General features: G+C 37.1%; 1 protein-coding gene across 1 annotated transcript in view; it reads left to right on the top strand.

The window, feature by feature from the left end:
- The window catches only part of ERP44 (endoplasmic reticulum protein 44), a 92,417-nt gene that overhangs the window by 39,563 nt on the left and 31,814 nt on the right, over positions 1–21,040 (top strand). The window contains exon 4 of the mRNA XM_002914924.4: positions 1,095–1,210. Coding sequence (XP_002914970.3) covers positions 1,095–1,210 — 116 coding nt within the window. The remainder of the gene's footprint in view (positions 1–1,094; positions 1,211–21,040) is intronic.

Raw genomic sequence — 21,040 nt, 5'->3', positions numbered from 1 at the left:
AAAAAGAAACGAGGAGAAATGATACGGTGTGCCCTTTCACAGGCTTTAATCAGACTTTTGTTGAATTACACTTACTAGGTATTACCTAATCACCTGCAGAGTAAAGAATTCACAGGCTTCATTTAAGTAAATTCCTTGGTGGAAAAGGACTCTGGAAGCAATAGAGCAATTATAGTTGTTTTTTGTTTTGTTTGTTAACAAATAGTACCTTTTTCATACAAGAATGGCTATTCTAATCCAGCTGGCTGTGTGCTGATTCTGATGATTCTTCTCTTTCTTATCAGGTCCCTTTGATGACCTACAACATATTTGTGAGATAGTTGGCCTGATTAAGGGATAGTCAGAATTAGCAGTATCAAGTTTCTGGAATATTGTAGGGTTTGTGCCCCTTTTTTAAAAGTAAAGACAGAACAAACATAAATGACAAAGGAAACATGACTAGGAAGTCTTGTTTAGGAATCTCACATTTTCTCTCCTGAACTTAATATATTTAATATGTTCATAGATACAAAAGCCTATTTTAACCAGGGGTAAATTTTGAGGGAGAGCATTATATTGAAGCTATATATTCTTTTCATGCAACTTATTTACTTAGTATACTAACTTGCCTATGAAATTTGATAGACCTAGTCAGGTGAATCAGTCTAGTATTTGCAATAAAGTTACCCTCTTAAAGATTTTGTGTAATAGTCTAAAAATATGTTCATTATTTAGAGAAAGCTGATTTCTTTTATAAATTCCCAAGTCTTAGTAGTTGCAAGTCCAAGTGGATACATCCTAAGGGCTTAGATCAGACTTGTTTGTTGGCCTTTTTGGGAGATCCTTAGCTTTGTGCTTTATTATACTGACCATTTTCTTAAGGTGCAAAAAACCAAAATCTTTTAACTGTACAGTCTGAATTGGAAGTCTTTGAATTCAAAACTGTCTTCATCTTCAATGAATGACATCCATGAAGGTCCATGACTAAATTAACTGTGCGATTGTCTCAAAAGCTGTTCATTGTACATATACTATATATCGATGGATAATAACTGAAATAGGATTTTATTGCTACTGCTTTTCAGTTTTAATTGGTATCCTTCTTTTGTGCATAGGTGTCGTTTCAGCCAAATGTTGCATCCAATTTTTGAGGAAGCTTCTAATGTCATTAAGGAAGAATATCCAAATGAAAATCAAGTAGTGTTTGCCAGAGTTGATTGTGATCAGCACTGTAAGTACCTCAATAGGAAGTCTGGAAGAAATTGTCCCATCCCCACCTCTCCTGCACGCACGCACACGCACACACACACACACACACACACACACTCACTCACTCTCTCTCCCTCTCTCTCTTTTCTTTTTTAATGCTAAAAAATGTTGTTTTAGGTGGAAGGTTCTAGTGAGTTTGGTTAAATGTTAGTATTTAATCTTTATGTACTTATAATACTATTTTGCATTTTGTCTGCAAAGTAATTTTTTAAATTAGAATATAGTAGAATAAGCATAGAGGTAGTAAATCATAACTAGCAATGTTTTCTGTCAAAGCGAATACCAAAATCAATAAATAAAATTGAAATAAAATTTTAGGAAAAAATGGATTTGTTAGTTTTAGAATCCTACAAAAATACCATTTGTAGTCATTGCAGATAAAACTATCTCAGATTTTTGTGTTTCTGTTATTTAAAAGATTCCACTAAAATTGGCTTAGACTGTCTTTAAGATGTAATTAGCTGTAGTTACAGATTGTAGTAATTGAGAGTGTTGGGAAACTTAGGTGAGACTCACTTATAGTCCAGCCTCTTGGATTTCACTGTTCCTGGCAGAGCATGGTTTTCTGTATCCATGACAGATCTCGCTAACTTGAGCTAGTGAGCTTGCAGTGGTGTTTGCTCCTGGGTGCATCCATCACACGTGAACTCTCCTCTCTCGTGGTACCAGACTCGCTGTGTTTTGTAGCTCTGGTTCATTGTGTTAGTTGTCTCACCCATTGCGATGTCAGTTCTTCAAAGACAGGAACTTTTTTCTTTTTGTTTTCTTAATTCTCCCTTTTAAGTAGAGACCAAACTACTCATTAATCTTTGACTCTCATGTATCTGACAGTTCCTGGGAAACAGAGACTGCTCGTTAAAAGCTTGTTGCATTGAATTACTGGCGAGTTGGCCTGAATACAGAACTCTCCATTCTGCAAATTTCCTATCCTTTGCCCTTAGCCTGATAATTAGAATTAGTGTGTGTGTGTGTGTGCGTGTGTGTGTGTACACTGAGTTTTCATTTTACTGATAAAAAATGGAAATAAAGTGACTTAACCAGTGTCAGACAGCTTAATATCTAGTCAAACCAGTTAGAATCCAGATCTCCTGACCAAATTCCTTCACAGACCTATTAGCTTCTTTTCTGTTCAGTTTAACAAACATTTGGGGGATTTACTGGTGCAGAAATGGCTAACAGCAAAACATTTCAGTATTTTACAAACCGTAGCCCTCTTTTCTTCCTATTGAGATTCAAAACTAGATAGGATGAAGAGAGCAGTAAAAGGTTGTCAGTACAATCATGGACTGCATTTTCACACTGCACTCGGGATTTTTCCTCCCACTTTTCACTGACAGACATGGTGTTTTTGGTGTGGGCTGTCATTTCACATCTTTCTATTTTTTATGTATTTAATTAGACATTACAGCACAGACAGTAGTCCCTAACTTTGACTGAATTTGGACCATAAAATCTGAAATTGTGCTCTCAAACTTAGTCATTGGGAAGAAAATTTACTATTGTTGAACCATGAGTATCATTTATTCTGATTTTTAAGCAGATTAACTTACTTTTGAGATAGATCTGACATTACTACCGTTAATCAGGCTCTCTTTTTATGGGAGTAAACAGCCATAGTTCAGATGCTTTTTGATCCACAAGAGAGATCTACAAAATTAATTTTTTACTAATGAAAGTTATATCTGAGACATTGTATCTTCTCCTTAAATATTTTATTCCTCCTATGTAATCCTTCACTTTTTAAAAGTGACATTATGAAATTCTTATTGGTGACTTAGAGATTGCAATCTTACAGTCTTTAGAGATGATAAGACGGAGTGGTCCCTGGGTCACTCCTTATATGCCAGTTGGAATGTAGAAGCTTTGAACTGGGAGGACCTTAAGAATCCTATGGTCTGGGGAGAAATGTCTATTAGGCAGGTGGTTCTTTGGTTGGATTTGTTTCTTTTTAAAAAGAGATTTACTGAGATATAATTAAGATAAACTGCACAAGTTTAAATTATACAATTTAATGTTTGACACATGTTATACACCTATGAAGCCATCACCACAATCAAGGTACTAGCATATCTGTCATTCCCCAGATTGTACTTGTTCTCCTTTGTGGTCCCTTTCTTCCCCCATCAGTCCCAGGGGACCATGGAACTGCTTTTTGTTGTAGAGATTAGTTTGCATTTGCTAGGATTTTATATAAGTGGGATCATATACTGTGTTGTGTGTGTATGTATATGTGTGTGTGTGATGGTGTTTTTTCACTCAGCCTGGTTATTTGAGATGATTTGCACGTATCGTTCGTTGTTACTACCGAGTGGCATTCCGTTGTATGGCTGTGCACCACAATTAGTTTATACACCTACTGACAGACAGTTGGGGTGTTGCCATTTTGGGCCTGTTACAAATAAAGCTGCTGTAGACATTTAGGTACAACTCTTTGTACATATACTTTCATATTTTCTGGGCAAATACTTAGCTGTGAAATACCTGGGTCATAGGTTAGTTTATATTTAACTTTTTAATGAACTGCGAAACTGCTTTCCAAAGTATTTGTACTGTTTTACGTCTCTACTAGCAGAGTAGATGCATTCCAGTTGTTCGATATTCTTGCCAACACTTGGTGTGGTCAGTCTATTTAATTTAACATGGCTGTTAAATTATGAAGAGGCATAATAATTTCTTACTGGGTTTGAGAGCCCTTTCTATATTATGAATGTAAGTTCTTTTTCAGATGTATAATTTGCAAATATTTCCTCTCATTCCACTCTTTTAAGAGTATCTTTCTTTTTAATTGTGGTAAAATCCACAGAACATAAAATTTGCCGTTACCATTTTTAATTGTACAGTTTTGTAGCTTTAAGTGTATTCATGTTGCTGTACAACCAGTCTCCAGAACTTCATCTTGTAAAACTGAAACACTGTGCTTATTAAACAACTCCCCATTTCCCCCTTCCCCCAGCTCCTAGCAACCACCATTTTACTTTTTATTTCTATGAATTTGACGATTCTAAATACCTCACATAAGTGGAAACATACAGTATTTGTTTTTGTGTCTGGCTTATTTCACTTAGCGTAATGTTAATGCCCTCAAGGTTCACCTGTGTTGTAGCATGTGTCAGAATTTTCTTCTGTTTTAAGGCTGAATAGTATTCCATTGTATGTGTATGCCACATTTTGTACACCCATTCACCTGTTGGTGGACACTTGCGTTATTTCCACCTCTTGGCTATTGTGAATAATGCTATGAAATATCTCTTCGAGGCTTTGCTTTCAGTTCTTTTGGATATAAACCCAGAAGGAGAATTGCTGAATCATATGGTAATTACATTTTTTAATTTTTGAGGAACCGCCATACTATTTTCCCCAGTAGCTATCCCAATTTTACATTCCCACCAGCAGTGGACAGGGGTTCCAATTTTCTCCACATCCTTGCCAACACTTGTTATTTTCTGTTTTTGTGATCATAGCTATCCTAAAGGGTGTGAAGTGCTACTTCATCCTGGTTTTGCTTTGCATTTCTCTGATTAGTCATGTTGCGGCTCTTTTCCTATGCATGTTGTCTGTTTAGAGAAATCTGTATGAGGCCTTTGCCCTGTTTTTAATCAGGTGATTTTTTTTATTGTTAAGTCATAGAAGTTCTTTATGTATTCTGGATATTAGCCCCTTATCAGATAAATGATTTGCAGTTATTTTCTCCCATTCTGTAGGTTGCCTTTTCACTCTGTTGATTATGCCCTTTGCACAGAAGTTTTAAATTTTGATGTCCAGTTTATCTGTTTTTACATTTGTCGCCTGTGCTTTTGGGGTCCTAGCCAAGAAATCATTGCAGATCCAATGTTCTGGAACTCTTCTACATTTTCTTCTTAGAGCATTGCAGTGTAGGTTGCATGTTTAGTTTTTTATCCATTTTGAATTAATTTTTGTATAGAGTACAACATAAGAATCCAATTTCATTCTTTTGCATGTGGACATCCAGTTTTCCTAACACTGTTGATGACACAGTCCTCTCCCCATTGAACGATCTTGGTACCCTTTGTCAAAAAACATTTGACCACACGTGTGAGGGTTTTTTTCTGGGTTCTCCGTTCTGTTCCATTTGTTTGTGTGTCTGTCTTTATGCCAGTACCACAATTTTTTGATGACTGTTGCTTTATAATAAGTTTTGAGGTTAGGAAGTGTGAGACCTCCAATTCTGTTGAGAGTGTCTTTTGAAGGCCATATATCCTTAATTTGACAAAGTCCAACTTATTTTAAAAGTGGATTATGCTTTTGATGCTGTATCTAAGAAATCTTTGCCTTGGGGCGCCTGGGTGGCACAGCGGTTGGGCGTGTGCCTTCGGCTCGGGGCGTGATCCCACCGTGATGACTGTTGCTTTATAATATTTTGAGGTTAGGAAGTGTGAGACCTCCAATTCTGTTGAGAGTGTCTTTTGAAGGCCATATATCCTTAATTTGACAAAGTCCAACTTATTTTTAAAGTGGATTATGCTTTTGATGCTGTATCTAAGAAATCTTTGCCTTACCCAGGATCACAAAGATTTTCTGGTATGTTTGCTTTCATAAATTTCATAGTATAAAGTTTTACATTTTGCTCTATGATCCACCTGGAGTTAATTTTTACGTGTGGCACAATGTATGGATTGGAGTTCATTTTTTTGCATATAGTTATCAAGCTGTTCTGATATTATTTGTTGAAAGGACTGTTCTTTCTTCATTGACTGCATCTTCTTCAAATCAACTGACCATATAGGTGTGGCTCTATTTCTAGTCTGTCTATTCTGTATTGTTGATGTGTTTGTCTGTGACTGATTTGTCTGCATTTATACCAGTACCAAACTTTTTAGATTACTGTAGCTTTATAATAAGTCTTGAAGTCAGTAGTATATAAATCTTCCAACTCGGTACTTTTTTTCAAAGTGGTTTGCTATTTTAGTTACTTTGGATTTCTGTATGACTTTTAGAATTGACTTGTTAATTTCTAACCAAAGTGAGGGGGAAAAGTTGCAAAGATAATACAGAGAGTTCTCTTATAGTCCTTGCCCAGTTTACCCTAATGTTGACATAATACATTACCATGGCACATTTGTTACAACTGAGAAACTAACACTGGTATATTACTATTGGCTAAGCTGTAGACTTTATTCAGATTTCATCACTGATTCTACTCATGTCCTTTTTCTGTTCTAAGATCCAGGATCTTGCATTTAGATATCAGGTCTTCTTGACAGTTGATAATTTTGAGGAGTTTTGGTCAGGTATTTTGTAAAGTATCCTCATTTTGGGTTTGTCTGGTGTTTTTTCTTAAGTCTCACACAAATTTGTGAAATCTGCCCCTAAGTATTTCTTATTTTTTTTGGTGCTATTATAAATGGCATTGATTTTTAAGTTTTAATTTCTGATTATTCATTACTAGAAATACAACTGATTTTTGTATATTGATCTTATATCCTGGTACTTAATAATTCTAATAAGTTTTATGTAAATACAGTAGGATTTTCTACATAGAGAATTATGTTATATGCAGATGAAAAGTTTTACTTTTGGTGGTCTTTATATCCTTACAGTATTCTTTTTAGGAAGTATACCTACTTGCTGCTTTAGTATTAATTTCTCTGAGGTAGAAGAGCTATAGCAAGCTTTCTAGCATAGGCAGAAGGTGACCTCGACTGAAGATAACCATCCTGTCCACATTTGTCTTGTTCTTATTAATTACCTTCTGGCATTGTGGCAACCTGCTCTCTCCTGCCTTCTGATACTTAGTCTGTCTGTCTTGCTTCTGATGCACTGTGTCACCCAGACTTTCCATCCAAAGTAAGAGTGTTATTTCTTGGAAAAGTTCCTGTAAAAAGTTTCTAGTCATATTGCCAGGAAAAAACTATGTATGTAGTGTTCACTTGGATTTAGACAAGCTCTTACACACATTATTTTCATTATCTTCACCACAGCCCCTTGAGTCAGATAGTGTTATTCATTCATCCAACAAAGAGTTGTGTGTGTGTGTGTGTGTGTATACATACACACACGCATATCCATCCTTTGTCATGCAATATGTGTAGGTCCTAGACATAGCAATGAACCAGATATACCCAGGAAGGCAAGAGCAGTAAATACATAGTTGGTCGTTGTGATAACTACTCTGAAGAGAGGTGTTGGAGGCTATGAGATAAGAGATCTGACTTAGTTTGGGGGGTAGAGAGGGCCTTTCTGAGACAATGCTGCAAGGCCTGAAGACAGAGTAGGAGTTTTTAAAGGAAGTAGGGGAAGAAGAGTATTTTAGGCAGAAGAAAGAGTAGATGTGAAGTTTCTGAGGTGGGAGTGAACACTAGACTTTCAGAGAGTGGGAGTATGTGATCATTTTACAGATGAAGACACTGAAAGACCTAGAGGGGGCTGAGTGATTTGCCAGGGTTTCAGAGTAACCAGGCAGCCAGACTGGAGCCCAGGAGGATACAGCTTGTACCAGGAAGCTTGAGTATTCTGAAGGTCAAAATAAAGTAATTTAAATTGGATTTCTCATAGAAACTGAGAATTTACTCAATTTCTATATAAAAACGACTGAAAATGTTTGTTACAAATTATATTATAGTCTGTTTAAATTATCTCCAGTGGGTCAGTGTATAAACAAAAATGAAATTACGTGTTGTATGTGGTATTATTATTTCTATCTCATGTGGCCCAGCCTTCACTAAGGTAGAATTCTCTGTCCTAATACCAGAAGCCCACTGTTTACCAAAGTTATATACAGTTGGACAAGTTACTTAAAAAAATCACTGTACTTGAGTCAGCACTTGCCATAAACTCTGTGTGTGTGTGTGTGTGTGTGTGTGTGTGTGTGTGTGTGTATGTGTGGTGAGAAAGAAAAATCTGATAACCAGATGTGATAAAGTGTTAAATCTAGGTGAGGGTATACAGGTGCTCATTATATTGCTTTTTCGTATTTTATATAAGTTGGAAAATTTTCAAAATACAAAGTTGGTATAAAAAGTCTCTGAACCTGGGGCACCTGGGTGGCTCAATCCGTTAAGTGTCTGCCTTCAGTTCAGGTCGTGATCTTGGGGTCCTGGGATCAAGCCCCGTGTTAGGCTCCCTGCTCAGTGGGGAATTTGCTTCTCCCTCTCCCTCTGACTGTCCCCCTGCTTGTGTGCATTCTCTCTCTCTCTCTTTCTCAAATAAAGAAATAAAATCTTTTTAAAAAAGTCTCTGAACCTGTACTTTGTCTTTGGTTAAGAAAAGAGCAGGAAGGAAGTATCTTGTTGCTTAAGAGCTTTTGGGAAAATGTGTGTGGAAGAAGCTTGAAATCTGTACAGGTGTACTGTGATATTGTTAATTGTAATCTCTGTTTATTTTCACTGTTATAAATGACCTTCAGCATAAGCATTGAATTAAAAAGAATTTTCTTGAATAGACTTTTCCTGGCATTTTGAGGACTACTTAGAGCCACTTGATGACTTCCGGAAACACCCATAGTTCTTCTGGTGGCTGTCAGAATTTTTCAGTATAAACCTCCTGTGAACAGGTCTGGCAGTTGAGGCCATTTTGTTGGTCCTGAAACTGCCTTCTTTCATGAGTTGCCATCTCCTGGGCGTGAGCATGTCTGTCCCTCCACCCAGTGTCATGGGAGGTGGATGTGCCTTTGTGAATAGTTTCCCATTACCAGGTGACATTTATGCCCGTCATACAAGGATGGCTTAATATTAAGAAATAGAGTAAATCCCCACCAGTAGGTAAATAAAGAAAACCAGCTTATCAATATATGCTGAAAGACTTGACAAAACCAACATAGGTTCTTGGAAGAAATTAATGTGGCAAAATGTATAAATCAACCTTGGCTTGCATTGGATTTTTTAAAACTTTAATGACTATTTTATTGCTTTCTAGTGTGTTGCAAGCTTGAATTGAAGTGTGACCCATATCTGAATTTAGTTGTGAAATCTGTCTATCTTAGCCATAAATTTTGTATATTGTCTTGCATTGGGAATTTCTTCCAATGCTGTGTTACAGGTTTTTTTTTTCTTTTCTTTTATCAGCCCTGTTTAAGAATTAAGGATGAGGCGTGCCTGGGTGGCTCAGTTAAGCAGCTGACTCTTGATTTCGTTTCAGATCATGATCTCAGGGTCATGGGAGCAAGCCCCACATCAGGCTCTGCACTGGGTGTGGATGTGCTTGAGATTCTCTTTCCCTCTCCCTCAACCCCTCCCCCTGCTCGCACTTTCTCTCAAATAAATAAGTAAATCTTTAAAAAAAAAAAGAATTAAGGATGAGATGAGACTATAAGGTCAAAAAGCCAACAATTATATAACAATATTAAAATGTAATAGCTCTAATTTTCATAAAACATTCCAAGTGAGTATTTCCGAAGTAGTCCCTTCAGGGAGGAAATGCATGTACTCATTCCTTAGAACGTGTTGGAAATCCTTTGGGAGTTGTCCTCCACGCCACTTTCCGCCACTTTCCTAGTTGGTCAGGAAAACCCGTCTCTGTGCACAGCCACAGAACACCCTTCTTTGGTTTGCTGCCTGCATTTCCTTCTGTCTCCCTCCTCTACCTATCAGCATCCCGTGGACTGCTTTCTGCCCTACCTTGACCTGACTTCTTTATATGCCCTTCGTAGGACTCGCTTTGTTCAAACATTCAGCTAAATAGGCCAAGAACCTAGAACAGGAGAAAGAAAAAAGGCGAAGGTAGATAAAACAGACTAATTTCACCCAGTCGGCCCTTTTGCTTCTATGTATGAGCTACATGCAGCAACTGTGATCTCCCCTCCTGTCTCCTGACCTCTCTCCCCACCAAAAAAAGGAGCCGGGGTAGGAACTATGGAAAGAGAATTTTGAACTCAGACTGACACTAGAGTGTCATCAGGAAGCTTCCAGTGTTTTAAGCTTACGTATATATTTTGAAACCCCAGTGTAAAGATCATAGCTTAAATAATCTTCATTTTAGGATTAAAATTTAGTTCACTTTCTGAGCCCCTGAATTCTCCATTTGTTGCATTTAAAGTAAGGAGCAAAGTAGGAGGAGAGAAGTAGAAGGAAGAGAAAAAGGAAAAAGGAAGTCAGGGCAATTAAAGAGAATCAAGAGGCGGAATGTTGTGGAACAACCTGTTCCCCACCTGCTGGGCATTTATGTCTGATTTCTGATGGCGGCAGAATACGTGTCCTCACTCACCCTGCACAGGACTCGGATGTTCAACTTCTTGCATGTCACAGATCTGACAGTCACCCTTTTAGCTTCTCCTGTCCAGGAGGGGGGTGGGTTCCTACAAGGAATCTCTACACCTCTGGTGAAGATATATTTATTGCTGACTTATTATAGAGGGTTTCTCTTATACTGTACTTAGGGAATCCACACCGGTACATCTTTTTGATACATGTAATATGTATTAAAAGTTTTATGAATTTCATTTAAGATTCTAGCCTGTGGAAGCAATTAATCTCAGCAGTAATCGTTAATAGTAATGATGATAATAATAATAATGATAAAATGTTAACTCTGTAATTGCAGGGACCTTGTCTTTTTACCCTTGTGTCCCCAGCACTGGAAGGGTGTCTAGCTCGAAGGAGGTGCACCATTATAGTTGTTGAACAGATGAATGGATAGATGTTATGAGTAGTAACCAGCATTTATGAACTGTTAGTTTTGTAGGTACTCCATTAAGTACTTCAAATGGGTTATCTCATCTCCCAACAATACAATAAGTATTTTCTGCAATATTTCATCAAATCTAATTTGTCATTGGTTATAAGGCACACTTTTGTCTTTAACTGAAAAAAACTAAGAAAAATTGAACTACAACACAATGCTTTTCACTTAGAATTTTTATCATGAGAACTATTTTAGACTTAGAGATGTTTTTGTAATATCATTAGTGTGTGTACCTCAAAAGGGAAATAAATTTGTTAAGTAATCCTGAAACAATTTCACATTCAGAATCTGACTGTAGTAATCACTTTCCAATTCTGAGTCATTGATTTTTGTGTTTTTCTACATAATATTGACTTCTGTGCCATTAAGAGTGTTGGTAATGCTCTTGATTAAAGAGTGCTATTCTGCTCTTTCTGGATTTTCTTCCAAGCTGCTGATACCCATTCTGCAAGTATTGATGCTGGCACTTAACTATTTGACTAACCTCAGAGTTTATTTTTTTCTCCATGGAAACATGTCACTGTTTGTTAAGCAACTTTTATTCAGTCAGCAAGATATAACCAAAATTTTGGGGTTCCTGGGTGGTTTAGTCAGTTGAGCAGCTCACTCTTGATTTTGGCTCAGGTCATGATCTCGGATTGAGCCCGGCATTGGGGAGTCTGTGCTCAGTGGGGAGTCTGCTTGAGGATTCTCGCTCCCTCTGCCCCTTGCACTCTTTCAAATAAATAAATCTCTGGAAAAAAATGTTACCACTGATTTTCCCCATTGTTGGTTGGATTACAAATGGTTCTTGTTTTCTTCTTCATAATTGTCTTTGTTTTCCAAAATTCCTACACATACACACAATTAAACTTGCCTTCACTTCAGCTGTCAATCATGGTCTCCCTTTACCTCACCTTCTATGTCCTCCTTGTGTGGCGAGTTTGAAGTCGAATTCACTCTCCCTGGTGGTCATGCTGCCTTAGATGTGGAAAGTCCCATCAATCTGCCCCTGGTGGGACCAGGATCTCTGCTGACCTCCAGTGGCTCTAGGGTGCATGGCACGCAGCAAGAGACATTTCATACATTATTTGCTGGGAAGTGCAGACATTCACACTCCTGCCAGCATTTTTAGGAAAGTACTTTGTGATTGTCCTTGAACAACGCAGCACTTGCTCCCAGATACCACAGTTAGTCTTACCTGTGTGCCTTCCGGTACAGCTTGAACCTTCCATAGTGGAAATTGAGAAGCTTTTATAAGAGCTGTATGTAATGAGGCATTAAGAATAAAATAATTACAGACAACATCACTGTATTAAAAACAGACTTGCTAAGAGACAAGATCTTAATTATTCTCACCATAAAAAGTGATAATACATGAAGTGATAAGGTGCTAGCTCATGCCACACAATATATAAATAAATGTATCAGAGCAACATGTTGTATACCTTAAACTACACAGTGTTATATATGTCAAATATATTTCAATTAAAAAAATATAAAAAAAAGATGAAGAATTCATGTGCACAAAACAGAACTTGGATGCCCAGGTTTAGCCTGAGTCCTGAGTAAGCTTTGAGGTTTTGTTTATGATTTTTCTGTTTAAAGTTTTATTTTATTATGGTGTTTTGTTGTTGTTTTACCCTCATTGTGAGGAAGGCATGGTTTGGGAATGAAAAAAGGTACAGAGGCAGCAGTGGCCCTCATCCCTGAATCAGAAGAACTGTAAGACCTTCCTGTTGAAATCATCTGCCGTAGGTAATCACAGCGGGATGATGCAANCAGGGAACCCATCAAGGGAAAGTAAGTGACCATTGAAGCAAAAGTACATGCTAATTTTCTAATCAGCGAGCTGTTAACCTTCTGAAATTTATAATTCCTTTGACATGCATTTTAACATTTGATCCATCCAGTTAATTAAAAAAAAAACATTTATTATACCCCTTAAATCACTCTTTGTTATATTGTCAAAATGTCACATTGTAATTATCTTAAAACCAGTTTTTGACCAAAGCCTGTAAAAAGTCACCTTTATGTCTGAGATTATTGATCAATGTAATTTTAAGGTTTTGGTTCTTAATAATTAAAAGCCACCTCATTATGCAGCACACCTGCTGCCACGATGTTGTTTGAGAATTAAGCAGGCAAGTATCTATTCCTCTAATAGTCTTCAAGTATTTATTTAATCTGTTTCTATCCATAACGAGAATTTTAAGGCAACCTAAGGGTTGTAATGTTAAAGTTTGTAAACAGACTCTTGTTATTTCTGCCAGGACTGTTGCAGTAGCTTCCTTACTAGTCTCCCTGATTCTCCCTGATTTACCGCCAGGTGAATATTTTTAAAGCCCCGTTCTACTGCTTCAGTGGCTGCTTATCACAGTATCAGGTAAAATTCAAACTCCATTAACCTAGAATTTAAGACTCTCTAGAGTCCACCTGTAGCCTTATTTATTTTAGTTCTGGTTTATGCATGTTTGCTGTCAGCACACTGTTTTCCCCTTATGCCCACTAATCTAAGAAAGTTAATTACTCCAGCAGTGTCTCTTACTGTCCATTTTCGTACTGATCCTTAGGCCACAAGTAGAAAATGGATGTTTCTAGTTAGACTAGTTCCTTTCTTAATGGGTCTGCGTCATAAACTTTCTGCCAGATCCTTTGGGGATTAGAAAAATTGCATGGCCTTCTGCTGGAAAATTAGGCACCAGCTAGGCTAGTTTAGCCTTATTAACATCGAATGTGTACCTGAATTGGACTTAGTAGGAATATTTTCCCTTTGTAGGGCTTGATATTAATGAATTTAAAAACTTTTAATTATTATTTTGCCAATAGGATGGGCAAAATGTTATCTGGTAGTTTTAATTTGTAACCTCTTGATTACAGAGGAGCATGTTTTTTACATGTTTACTTGGCCATCTGTGTTTCTTTTATAAATCAGCTGATGCTTTTAGTCCGTTTATCTTTCTGGTGGTCCTTTGTTAATGTTTTTTATGTATTCCGAATATTATTAATTTGTCTCTAATATATGGCACAGGTATCTTCCTTCCAGTTTGTCTTAAGAACTCATGGTGTTCTTCAACATCTATGTGCTTCTTTGCCTATACAGCTTCAAAATCTGGCAAACATCTTGGTTACGTGTTTGATGCCGATGCAGGCCCTTTCCACAAATACACATTGTTTCCTAAGCACCACAAGGCTGTGGGGGATGTTATTCTGTTTTTCTGGCCCACCCTTCAGCTTCCTATGCCACCCATGCATTCAGTAATGTCCTCTGGGGAGAGCTTGCTGTGTGTCTCAGGGTCCTTCCAATCCCCTCTCCCAGACCAGGTGACTAGGAAAAGTTTTACTGAGTTCTCTTTCTGTCTACCAAGGCATGGTCCTCAGCCCTAAATCTGCACAAATTGCAGGTTTAATTTCTAAGGGGAATTACGTAGGAAACGTATAGGAAAGAAAATAGCCAGTGGGCAATTTTTGCTCACATAGGAATGGTCTGTTCCTTACTAAAATTTCAGTTCACTTATTCTTCATTGGTTTCGTGGTGTCCGATATCTTTTAAAATGTGATTTTTTTAAAAAATCTATTTTTTCCTGGTTGTCGTAGTAGGACCTGTAGATTTCTGCTACCTATTGCATCCTGCTAGGAAATGGAAATTCTTTAGTAGATTCCCTTTTGGGTTTTCTGTGAACCCAGTAAGATCACCTGCAAATAATAACATTTTTACTTCTTTTTCGGTATATATGCTCTTTCTCATTCTACTGACTGGGAACTCCAGTACAGTGTTATACAGAAGCCATAGCAGGCGTCTGTGTTTCTTTTCTGATCTCAGCAGGATAGCTTTCAGTATTTTACTATCAAGTTGTTTGGTATTTGCTCATTTGGATACCCTTTATCCAATAAAGGAAGTTCCCTTCTATTTCTAGTTTGCCAAAAAATTTGAAGTGTGAATGGATTTTTAATTTTATCAAATGTTTTTCTGCTGCTTTTGAGAGGTATGGCAGTCCCCCTTATCCGCAGTTTAGCTTTCCGTGGTTTCAGTTACCCACAGCCAACGACAGTTCCCAAGCAGGTGAATTGTCAGAAGGTCAGTAGGAGCCTCATGTTATGTCATTCCCCTCACCTCATCTCTTCACGTAGGCATGCTATCATCTCACATCAGTACAAGAAGGTATTTTGAGAGAGGGAGAGACCACATTTACATAACTTTTATTACAGTATATTATAGTTCTATTTTATTATTGTTGTTAATCTCTTGCTCTGCTTAATTCACAAATTAAACTTTATCATAGATACATATGTAAAGGAAAAAGCATAGTATATAGAGGGTTCAGTACTATTCACTGTTTCAGGCATCCATTGGGGTCTTAGAACATATCCTCTGTGGATAAGTGGGGGGGGCTACTATAGTGGAATTTTTCTCTTTTATTCTCTTAAGGTCATGAATTACATCAATTGATTTTTCAAATATTAAACCGAAGTGCTAGACTAAATCTAGCTTGTGTGATATATTATCCTTTGTACGCAATGCCAAATTTAATTTAATATTTTCAAGTTTTGCATCTGTATTCTTGAGTAAGACTAACATATACTTTTCTTTTCTCATCATTTCCATGTCAGATTTGGCAGAAAGATTATGCTGACCTCATAAAATTAGTTGGGAAATGTTTGCTCTTTTTGTATTCCCTAGAATGTTTGTGTAAACAGCATTATTGGTTGCTTAAATGTTTGGAAGAACTTGATGGTGAAGCTTTCTAAGAAATGGAGTTTTCTTTGTGGGACAGCTATGGATTATGGATTCAATTTACTTAATAATTTTAGGACTGTTTATGTTTTCTATTTATTCTAGTGTCAGTTTGGTAAGTTGTGCCTTAATGGGAGTTTTTTAAATTAAGCTTTTTATTTTAATTCCAGAATAGTTAATATGACACTCTCTGTCATATTCATTTCAGGCATACAGTATAGTGCTTCAACAATTCTATACATTACTCAGGCCTCATGATGATAAGTGTCCTCTTAATTCCCATCACCTATGTCACGTGTCCTCTTAATTCCCATCACCTATTTCACTCATCCCCCCATCTTCCTCCCCTCTGGTAACCATCAGTTTGTTCTCTATAGTTAAGAGTCTGTTTCTTGGTTTGTCTCTCTCTCTCTTTTTTCCCTTTGCTTATTTGTTTCTTAAATTCCACATATGAGTAAAATTATACAGTATTTGTCTTTCTCTGACTGACTTATTTTGCTTAGCATTATACTCTCTAGCTCCATCCATGTTGTTGCAAATGGCAAGATTTCATTCTTTTTCAGCGACTGAATAGTAGTCCATTGTATATATATGCCATGTCCCTATCCATTCATCTATTGATGAACACTTGGTTGGCTTCCATACTTTGGCTGTTGTAAATAATGCTGCAATAAACATAGGGATGCATATATTCTTTTGAGTTTGTGTTTTTGTATTCTTTGGGTAAATACCCAGTAGTATGATTACAGGATTGTAGAGTGGTTCTATTTTTAAATTTTTGAGGAACCTCCATATTGTCTTCCACAGTGGCTGCACCAGTTTGCTTTCCCACCAATAGTGCCCGAGGGTTCCCCTTTCTCCAAATCTTCGTCAACACTTGTTTCTTGTGCTGTTGATTTTAGCCATTCTCACGGGTATGAGTGATATCTCGTTATGGTTTTGATTTGCATTTCCCTGATGGGGAGGGATGTTGAGCATATTTTCATGTGTCTGTTGGCCATCTGGATGCCTTTGGAGAAATAATGGGAATTTTAAAACTTTATATAGGGGCACTTGGGTGGCACAGTTGGTTAAGTGTCCGACTCTTGGTTTCAGCTCAGATGTGATCTCAGGGTTGTGATATGGAGTCCCATGCTGGGCTCTGCATTCAGCGGGGAGTCTGCTTGAGATTCTCTCTTCCTCTCCCTCTGCCCCCCCCCATTCTCTCTTTCTCTCTCTCTCCTCTCGCAAATAAATAAATCTTAAAAAAAATAAAGTTTATCTAAATCTCCAAACTTATTGTCATTGTTATTGATGATATTATCTTATTGTCCAAGTTAAATATTTCTGCTGCATTCCTTAAATTATTTTCTAATTTTTTTCCTTGATCAGTCTTTCTTGTGCTTTATCAATTTTATTAGTCTTTTGCAAAGAACCAGATTTTGGCTTTTCGATCTTCTCTATTGTATATTTGCTTTCCACTTCATTAATTTTTGTTTTTGCTTTTCTCATTCACTTCTTTATCTGTTGTTTTTTATTCTTTTTATAATTTTTTAAGATGAACGCTTAGCTCTTTGTTTTTCAGCCTTTCCCCTCTGATATATCTTATGTTAATGTCATAAATTCATTCTGCGTATCACTTTGGCTGTATGCTGCAAGTTCTCGTAGGTATTTTCATTATCATTCGGTTCACATTATTTTCCTGTTTCTCTTTGTCATTTCATCTCTGACCCATATCTGTATAGTTTTTAATTCTCTTATGAGTTGAATCATTTGAAAGTTGTTGAGAATTTTTTTGTGACTCATCGTGTTTGTTTTTTATATGGTACATACACCTGCCAAGAACGTGCATTCCACAGCTTTGGAGTGTTGTGTTCTGCATGTGTCAGTTTAGTCACGTTTCTTAGATGCGCTGTTCAAATTCTCCGTACTTTATTGGTTATATTTGTTTTATCAGTTACTGAAAGAAGTGTGTTAATAATTTCTTGCCATGATTATAGATTTGTCTTTATAGTACTGTAAGTTTTTACTTTATGTATTTCTAGACTGTTTTTTGATATATACAAATTCAGAATTGTTGTATCTGCCTGGAAAATTGAACTTTTTATTATGAAGGGTCCCTCTTGGTCTCTAGTACTGCTTTTTGCCTTAATGTATACTTTTTTACTATTAATACAGCTGTACAAGATTTCTTTTGATTAGTCTTTACACGGTATATTTTTCCCCAGCCTTTTTCTTTCAAGCTTTGAGCATCCCTCTGTTTAGATGTGTATTTACAGGATGTGTATATAAGGATATGTAGTTAGACTTTACTTTTGCACCTTTGTCAAAGATCACTTCTATATGTATATGTAGGTCTGTTTCTGGACTCTATTCCATTGATCTGTTTGTCTGTCTGTATGCCAGTAACACACTGTCTGGAGTCCTGTAAGTTTATATAAGTGTTGAAGTCCACTGGCTTAAGCCCTCTGGTTTTTTGTCAAGAATATTGGTAATTGTCTTATAAGGTCTTTGTCTGGTTTTGAAATCAGGGTAATGCTGGCCTCATAGAATGAGTTGGAAAGTGAACACTTCTCTTCAATTTTCGGGAAAACTTTGTGTGGAAATGGAATTTTTCTTCCTTAAATATTTGGTAGGATTGGCCAGTTTTCATCATGGAGTTTTTGCTGGTAGTTCCAATTCAGATTAAACATTACAGGGCTTTTACTTAATTTTCTCAATTTTCTGCTTGTATCCTTTTTTCTCTTAAGCTGAAAATCTTGACTCTTAATGGCATTAGCCATTAAGCCTTTACTCATGTGCTTTATCTATAATATGTGTGTTTATTTCAAAATAACAATGTCAGTATTAAAATTTCCTTAAAACTTATTTTACTATTAAAAAATTTTCCATAGTTCCAGAGTTAAAAGTATAAAACCACGGTATGGTCAGGGAAATCTAAATTCCATCATTGACCTTTTCTTGCTTTCTCTCCCATTGGTGGTGTATTTTTGGAGGGAGGAGGGGATGAGGACAAAGATTATGTAAACGTATGTATATACACATATACTTGTTAATAGCCACACACATACACATTATTTATGTGTCTATACATGTGTTTGTGTGTGTTTATAGTTGTTTCCCAAGTTTCTTCTCCATATTTCTTACGCAAAATAACATACCTATACACATCTTTCTGTACCTGGCTTTTTTGTTTAACAGTGCCTCTTGGACATAGCTCCTTAGCATAAAGAGGTCTTTTTCATTCCTTTATGTAACAGCCTAGTACTTCACTGTATGGGTGTACCGTCCTATATTTAAGCGGTCTTCTATTGATGATATTTGGGGGAAATAGTAACTTTTAAAAAGACATTTTCCATATTCCAGACCACAGCACTGTGGCACTGGCCAGTAGAATTACTTAACCTCATTGTAACAGCATTTTTATTAAAACCGTTTTCATTTCTATGTCACTGCAACCATTCCACTTTATAATATTCCAGGTTCCATTGTATGGTGTGCTGGGGACTGAAGGGGTTTTTCATTGGGAAGTTAAAGTTCCTTACTTTTTATTATTTCTCTGGGCTGGTTTTCTTAGATGGAGGGTAAGCCTAAGCCTTCGTGGCCTTTGCCTTACAGCAAGCGCTTCTGTTTATCTTAAAAGACTTCTGCTTGCTGACGGAAGCACTCCCACCCCTCGGTTTGTAGCACCAATGTAATCTCATTAATCCCTTGCTCAGGTGATAGAACCTTCCATTCTTTCAACACCTCAAAGACGGGTTTTCTCATCATAACCTATCAGGTTGGTATATCAGGTAGTGATATATCCACTAGTCTTCCGCTTCAAGAAGTACCAACTTCTACATAGATTAGTGTCTATATTAAATATGTGTACATTGTGAGATACCTTATATTTCAGATTTCTGTGATTGCTGAATACTCTCCTTGACCTCATATACAACCAGTGGGTCTCTTCTTTTGCTTAGATTTGCCTTCCATTCAAAGGATGTTAGTAGTCAAGCACTATTTCCTCCTTTATAGATTTTCCATGAAGTTTACTAAAGTGTTACATGCTCTTAATTACATAGCCTTTTCTCTAAACCTCCTTCTGAGAACCCGTATTCTGTACTTAATCCCTAAAACATCGGTTTAGCTCTGATTGTTTATCCTAGAGAAAACACGAATATACCTTGACTTACCAAATATTGTAAGTACTTTTCCCTCTTCCTGAGCAGTGCAGAGACCTTAAAATACTTAGAATCATTAACCTCCTCGTCACCTCTCCTACGCCAGTTTATATGCTGTTGGTGTCATCATGTATTTTAGTTTGTGTCAGACCCCACAATGCGTAGCTGTCATTGTTTTGTATAGTCAGTATTCACTTACATTTTAAAAATCGCTTTATTGAGATATAATTGACATACAATAAACCATGTATTTAAAATGTACAAATTGGGGGCGCCTGTCCCTCTCCTCCCCCATTATATTCATATCCATGTAAACATATTTGGGTTAAAAATTTAATAAGTAATGTGGGGCGTCTGGGTGGCACAGCGGTTAAGCGTCTGCCTTCGGCTCAGGGCGTGATCCCAGCGTTATGGGATCGAGCCCCCACATCAGGCTCCTCAGCTATGAGCCTGCTTCTTCCTCTCCCACTCCCCCTGCTTGTGTTCCCTCTCTCGCTGGCTGTCTCTCTCTGTCAAATAAATAAATAAAATCTTTAAAAAAAATGTACAAATTGATAATTTTGACATATGTATACACCCATGAAACTGTCAGCACACATGTGTATATTTTCTAGTACACTTGTTTCTACCATAGAATCTCTTAGAAAATTAAGGTGGGAGGGGAAAAAAAAGAAAGAAAATTAAGATGGTCTCCAGAGCTTTATTGCTGTTCTGTTGGTTTGGTTTGGTTTTGTAGCTACGAGAAATGGGAGGCGGGGTAGGAGAATTTTCATGGTTTCTTGTGCCACCATTTTAGAATTCTGCCCTCATTTTACAACTCAGTCAAGAAAACAGAAGTGTCACCTGTCTTAGGCCACTTCAGTCCCCTCTCTGGTCCCCTTCATTTTAAAAAATCAGTGTTATCTTTTATCATTTTCATCCATGTGCGTAATATGGCATTTGAGCTTTTCCAGTATCTGGAAGATATTGATTTCCCATATTTGCCACCTCTTAGAAATAGCAGCAGAAATATTTAAAGGCTTTTTTTTTAATATTTCTTTTTTTTTAAATGTTTTATTATGTTATGGTATTCACCATCTTTAGTTTTTGACATAGTATTCCATGATTCATTGTTTGCGTATAACACCCAGTGCACCATGCAATACGTGCCCTCCTTAGTACCCATCACCGGGCTAGCCCATCGCCCCCAACCCCTTCCCCTCTGAAGCCCTCAGTTTGTTTCCCAGAGTCCATAGTCTCTCGTGGTTCATTCTCTCTTCTGTTTACCCCCCGCCATTCTTCCCTTCCTTCTCCTACC

Source organism: Ailuropoda melanoleuca, chromosome 7 (genome assembly GCF_002007445.2).
Source record: "Ailuropoda melanoleuca isolate Jingjing chromosome 7, ASM200744v2, whole genome shotgun sequence".
Taxonomy (NCBI): Eukaryota; Metazoa; Chordata; class Mammalia; order Carnivora; family Ursidae; genus Ailuropoda; species Ailuropoda melanoleuca.
The sequence above is the reverse complement of the archived record's forward strand: the minus strand, read 5'-3'. Positions and strand labels throughout refer to the sequence as shown.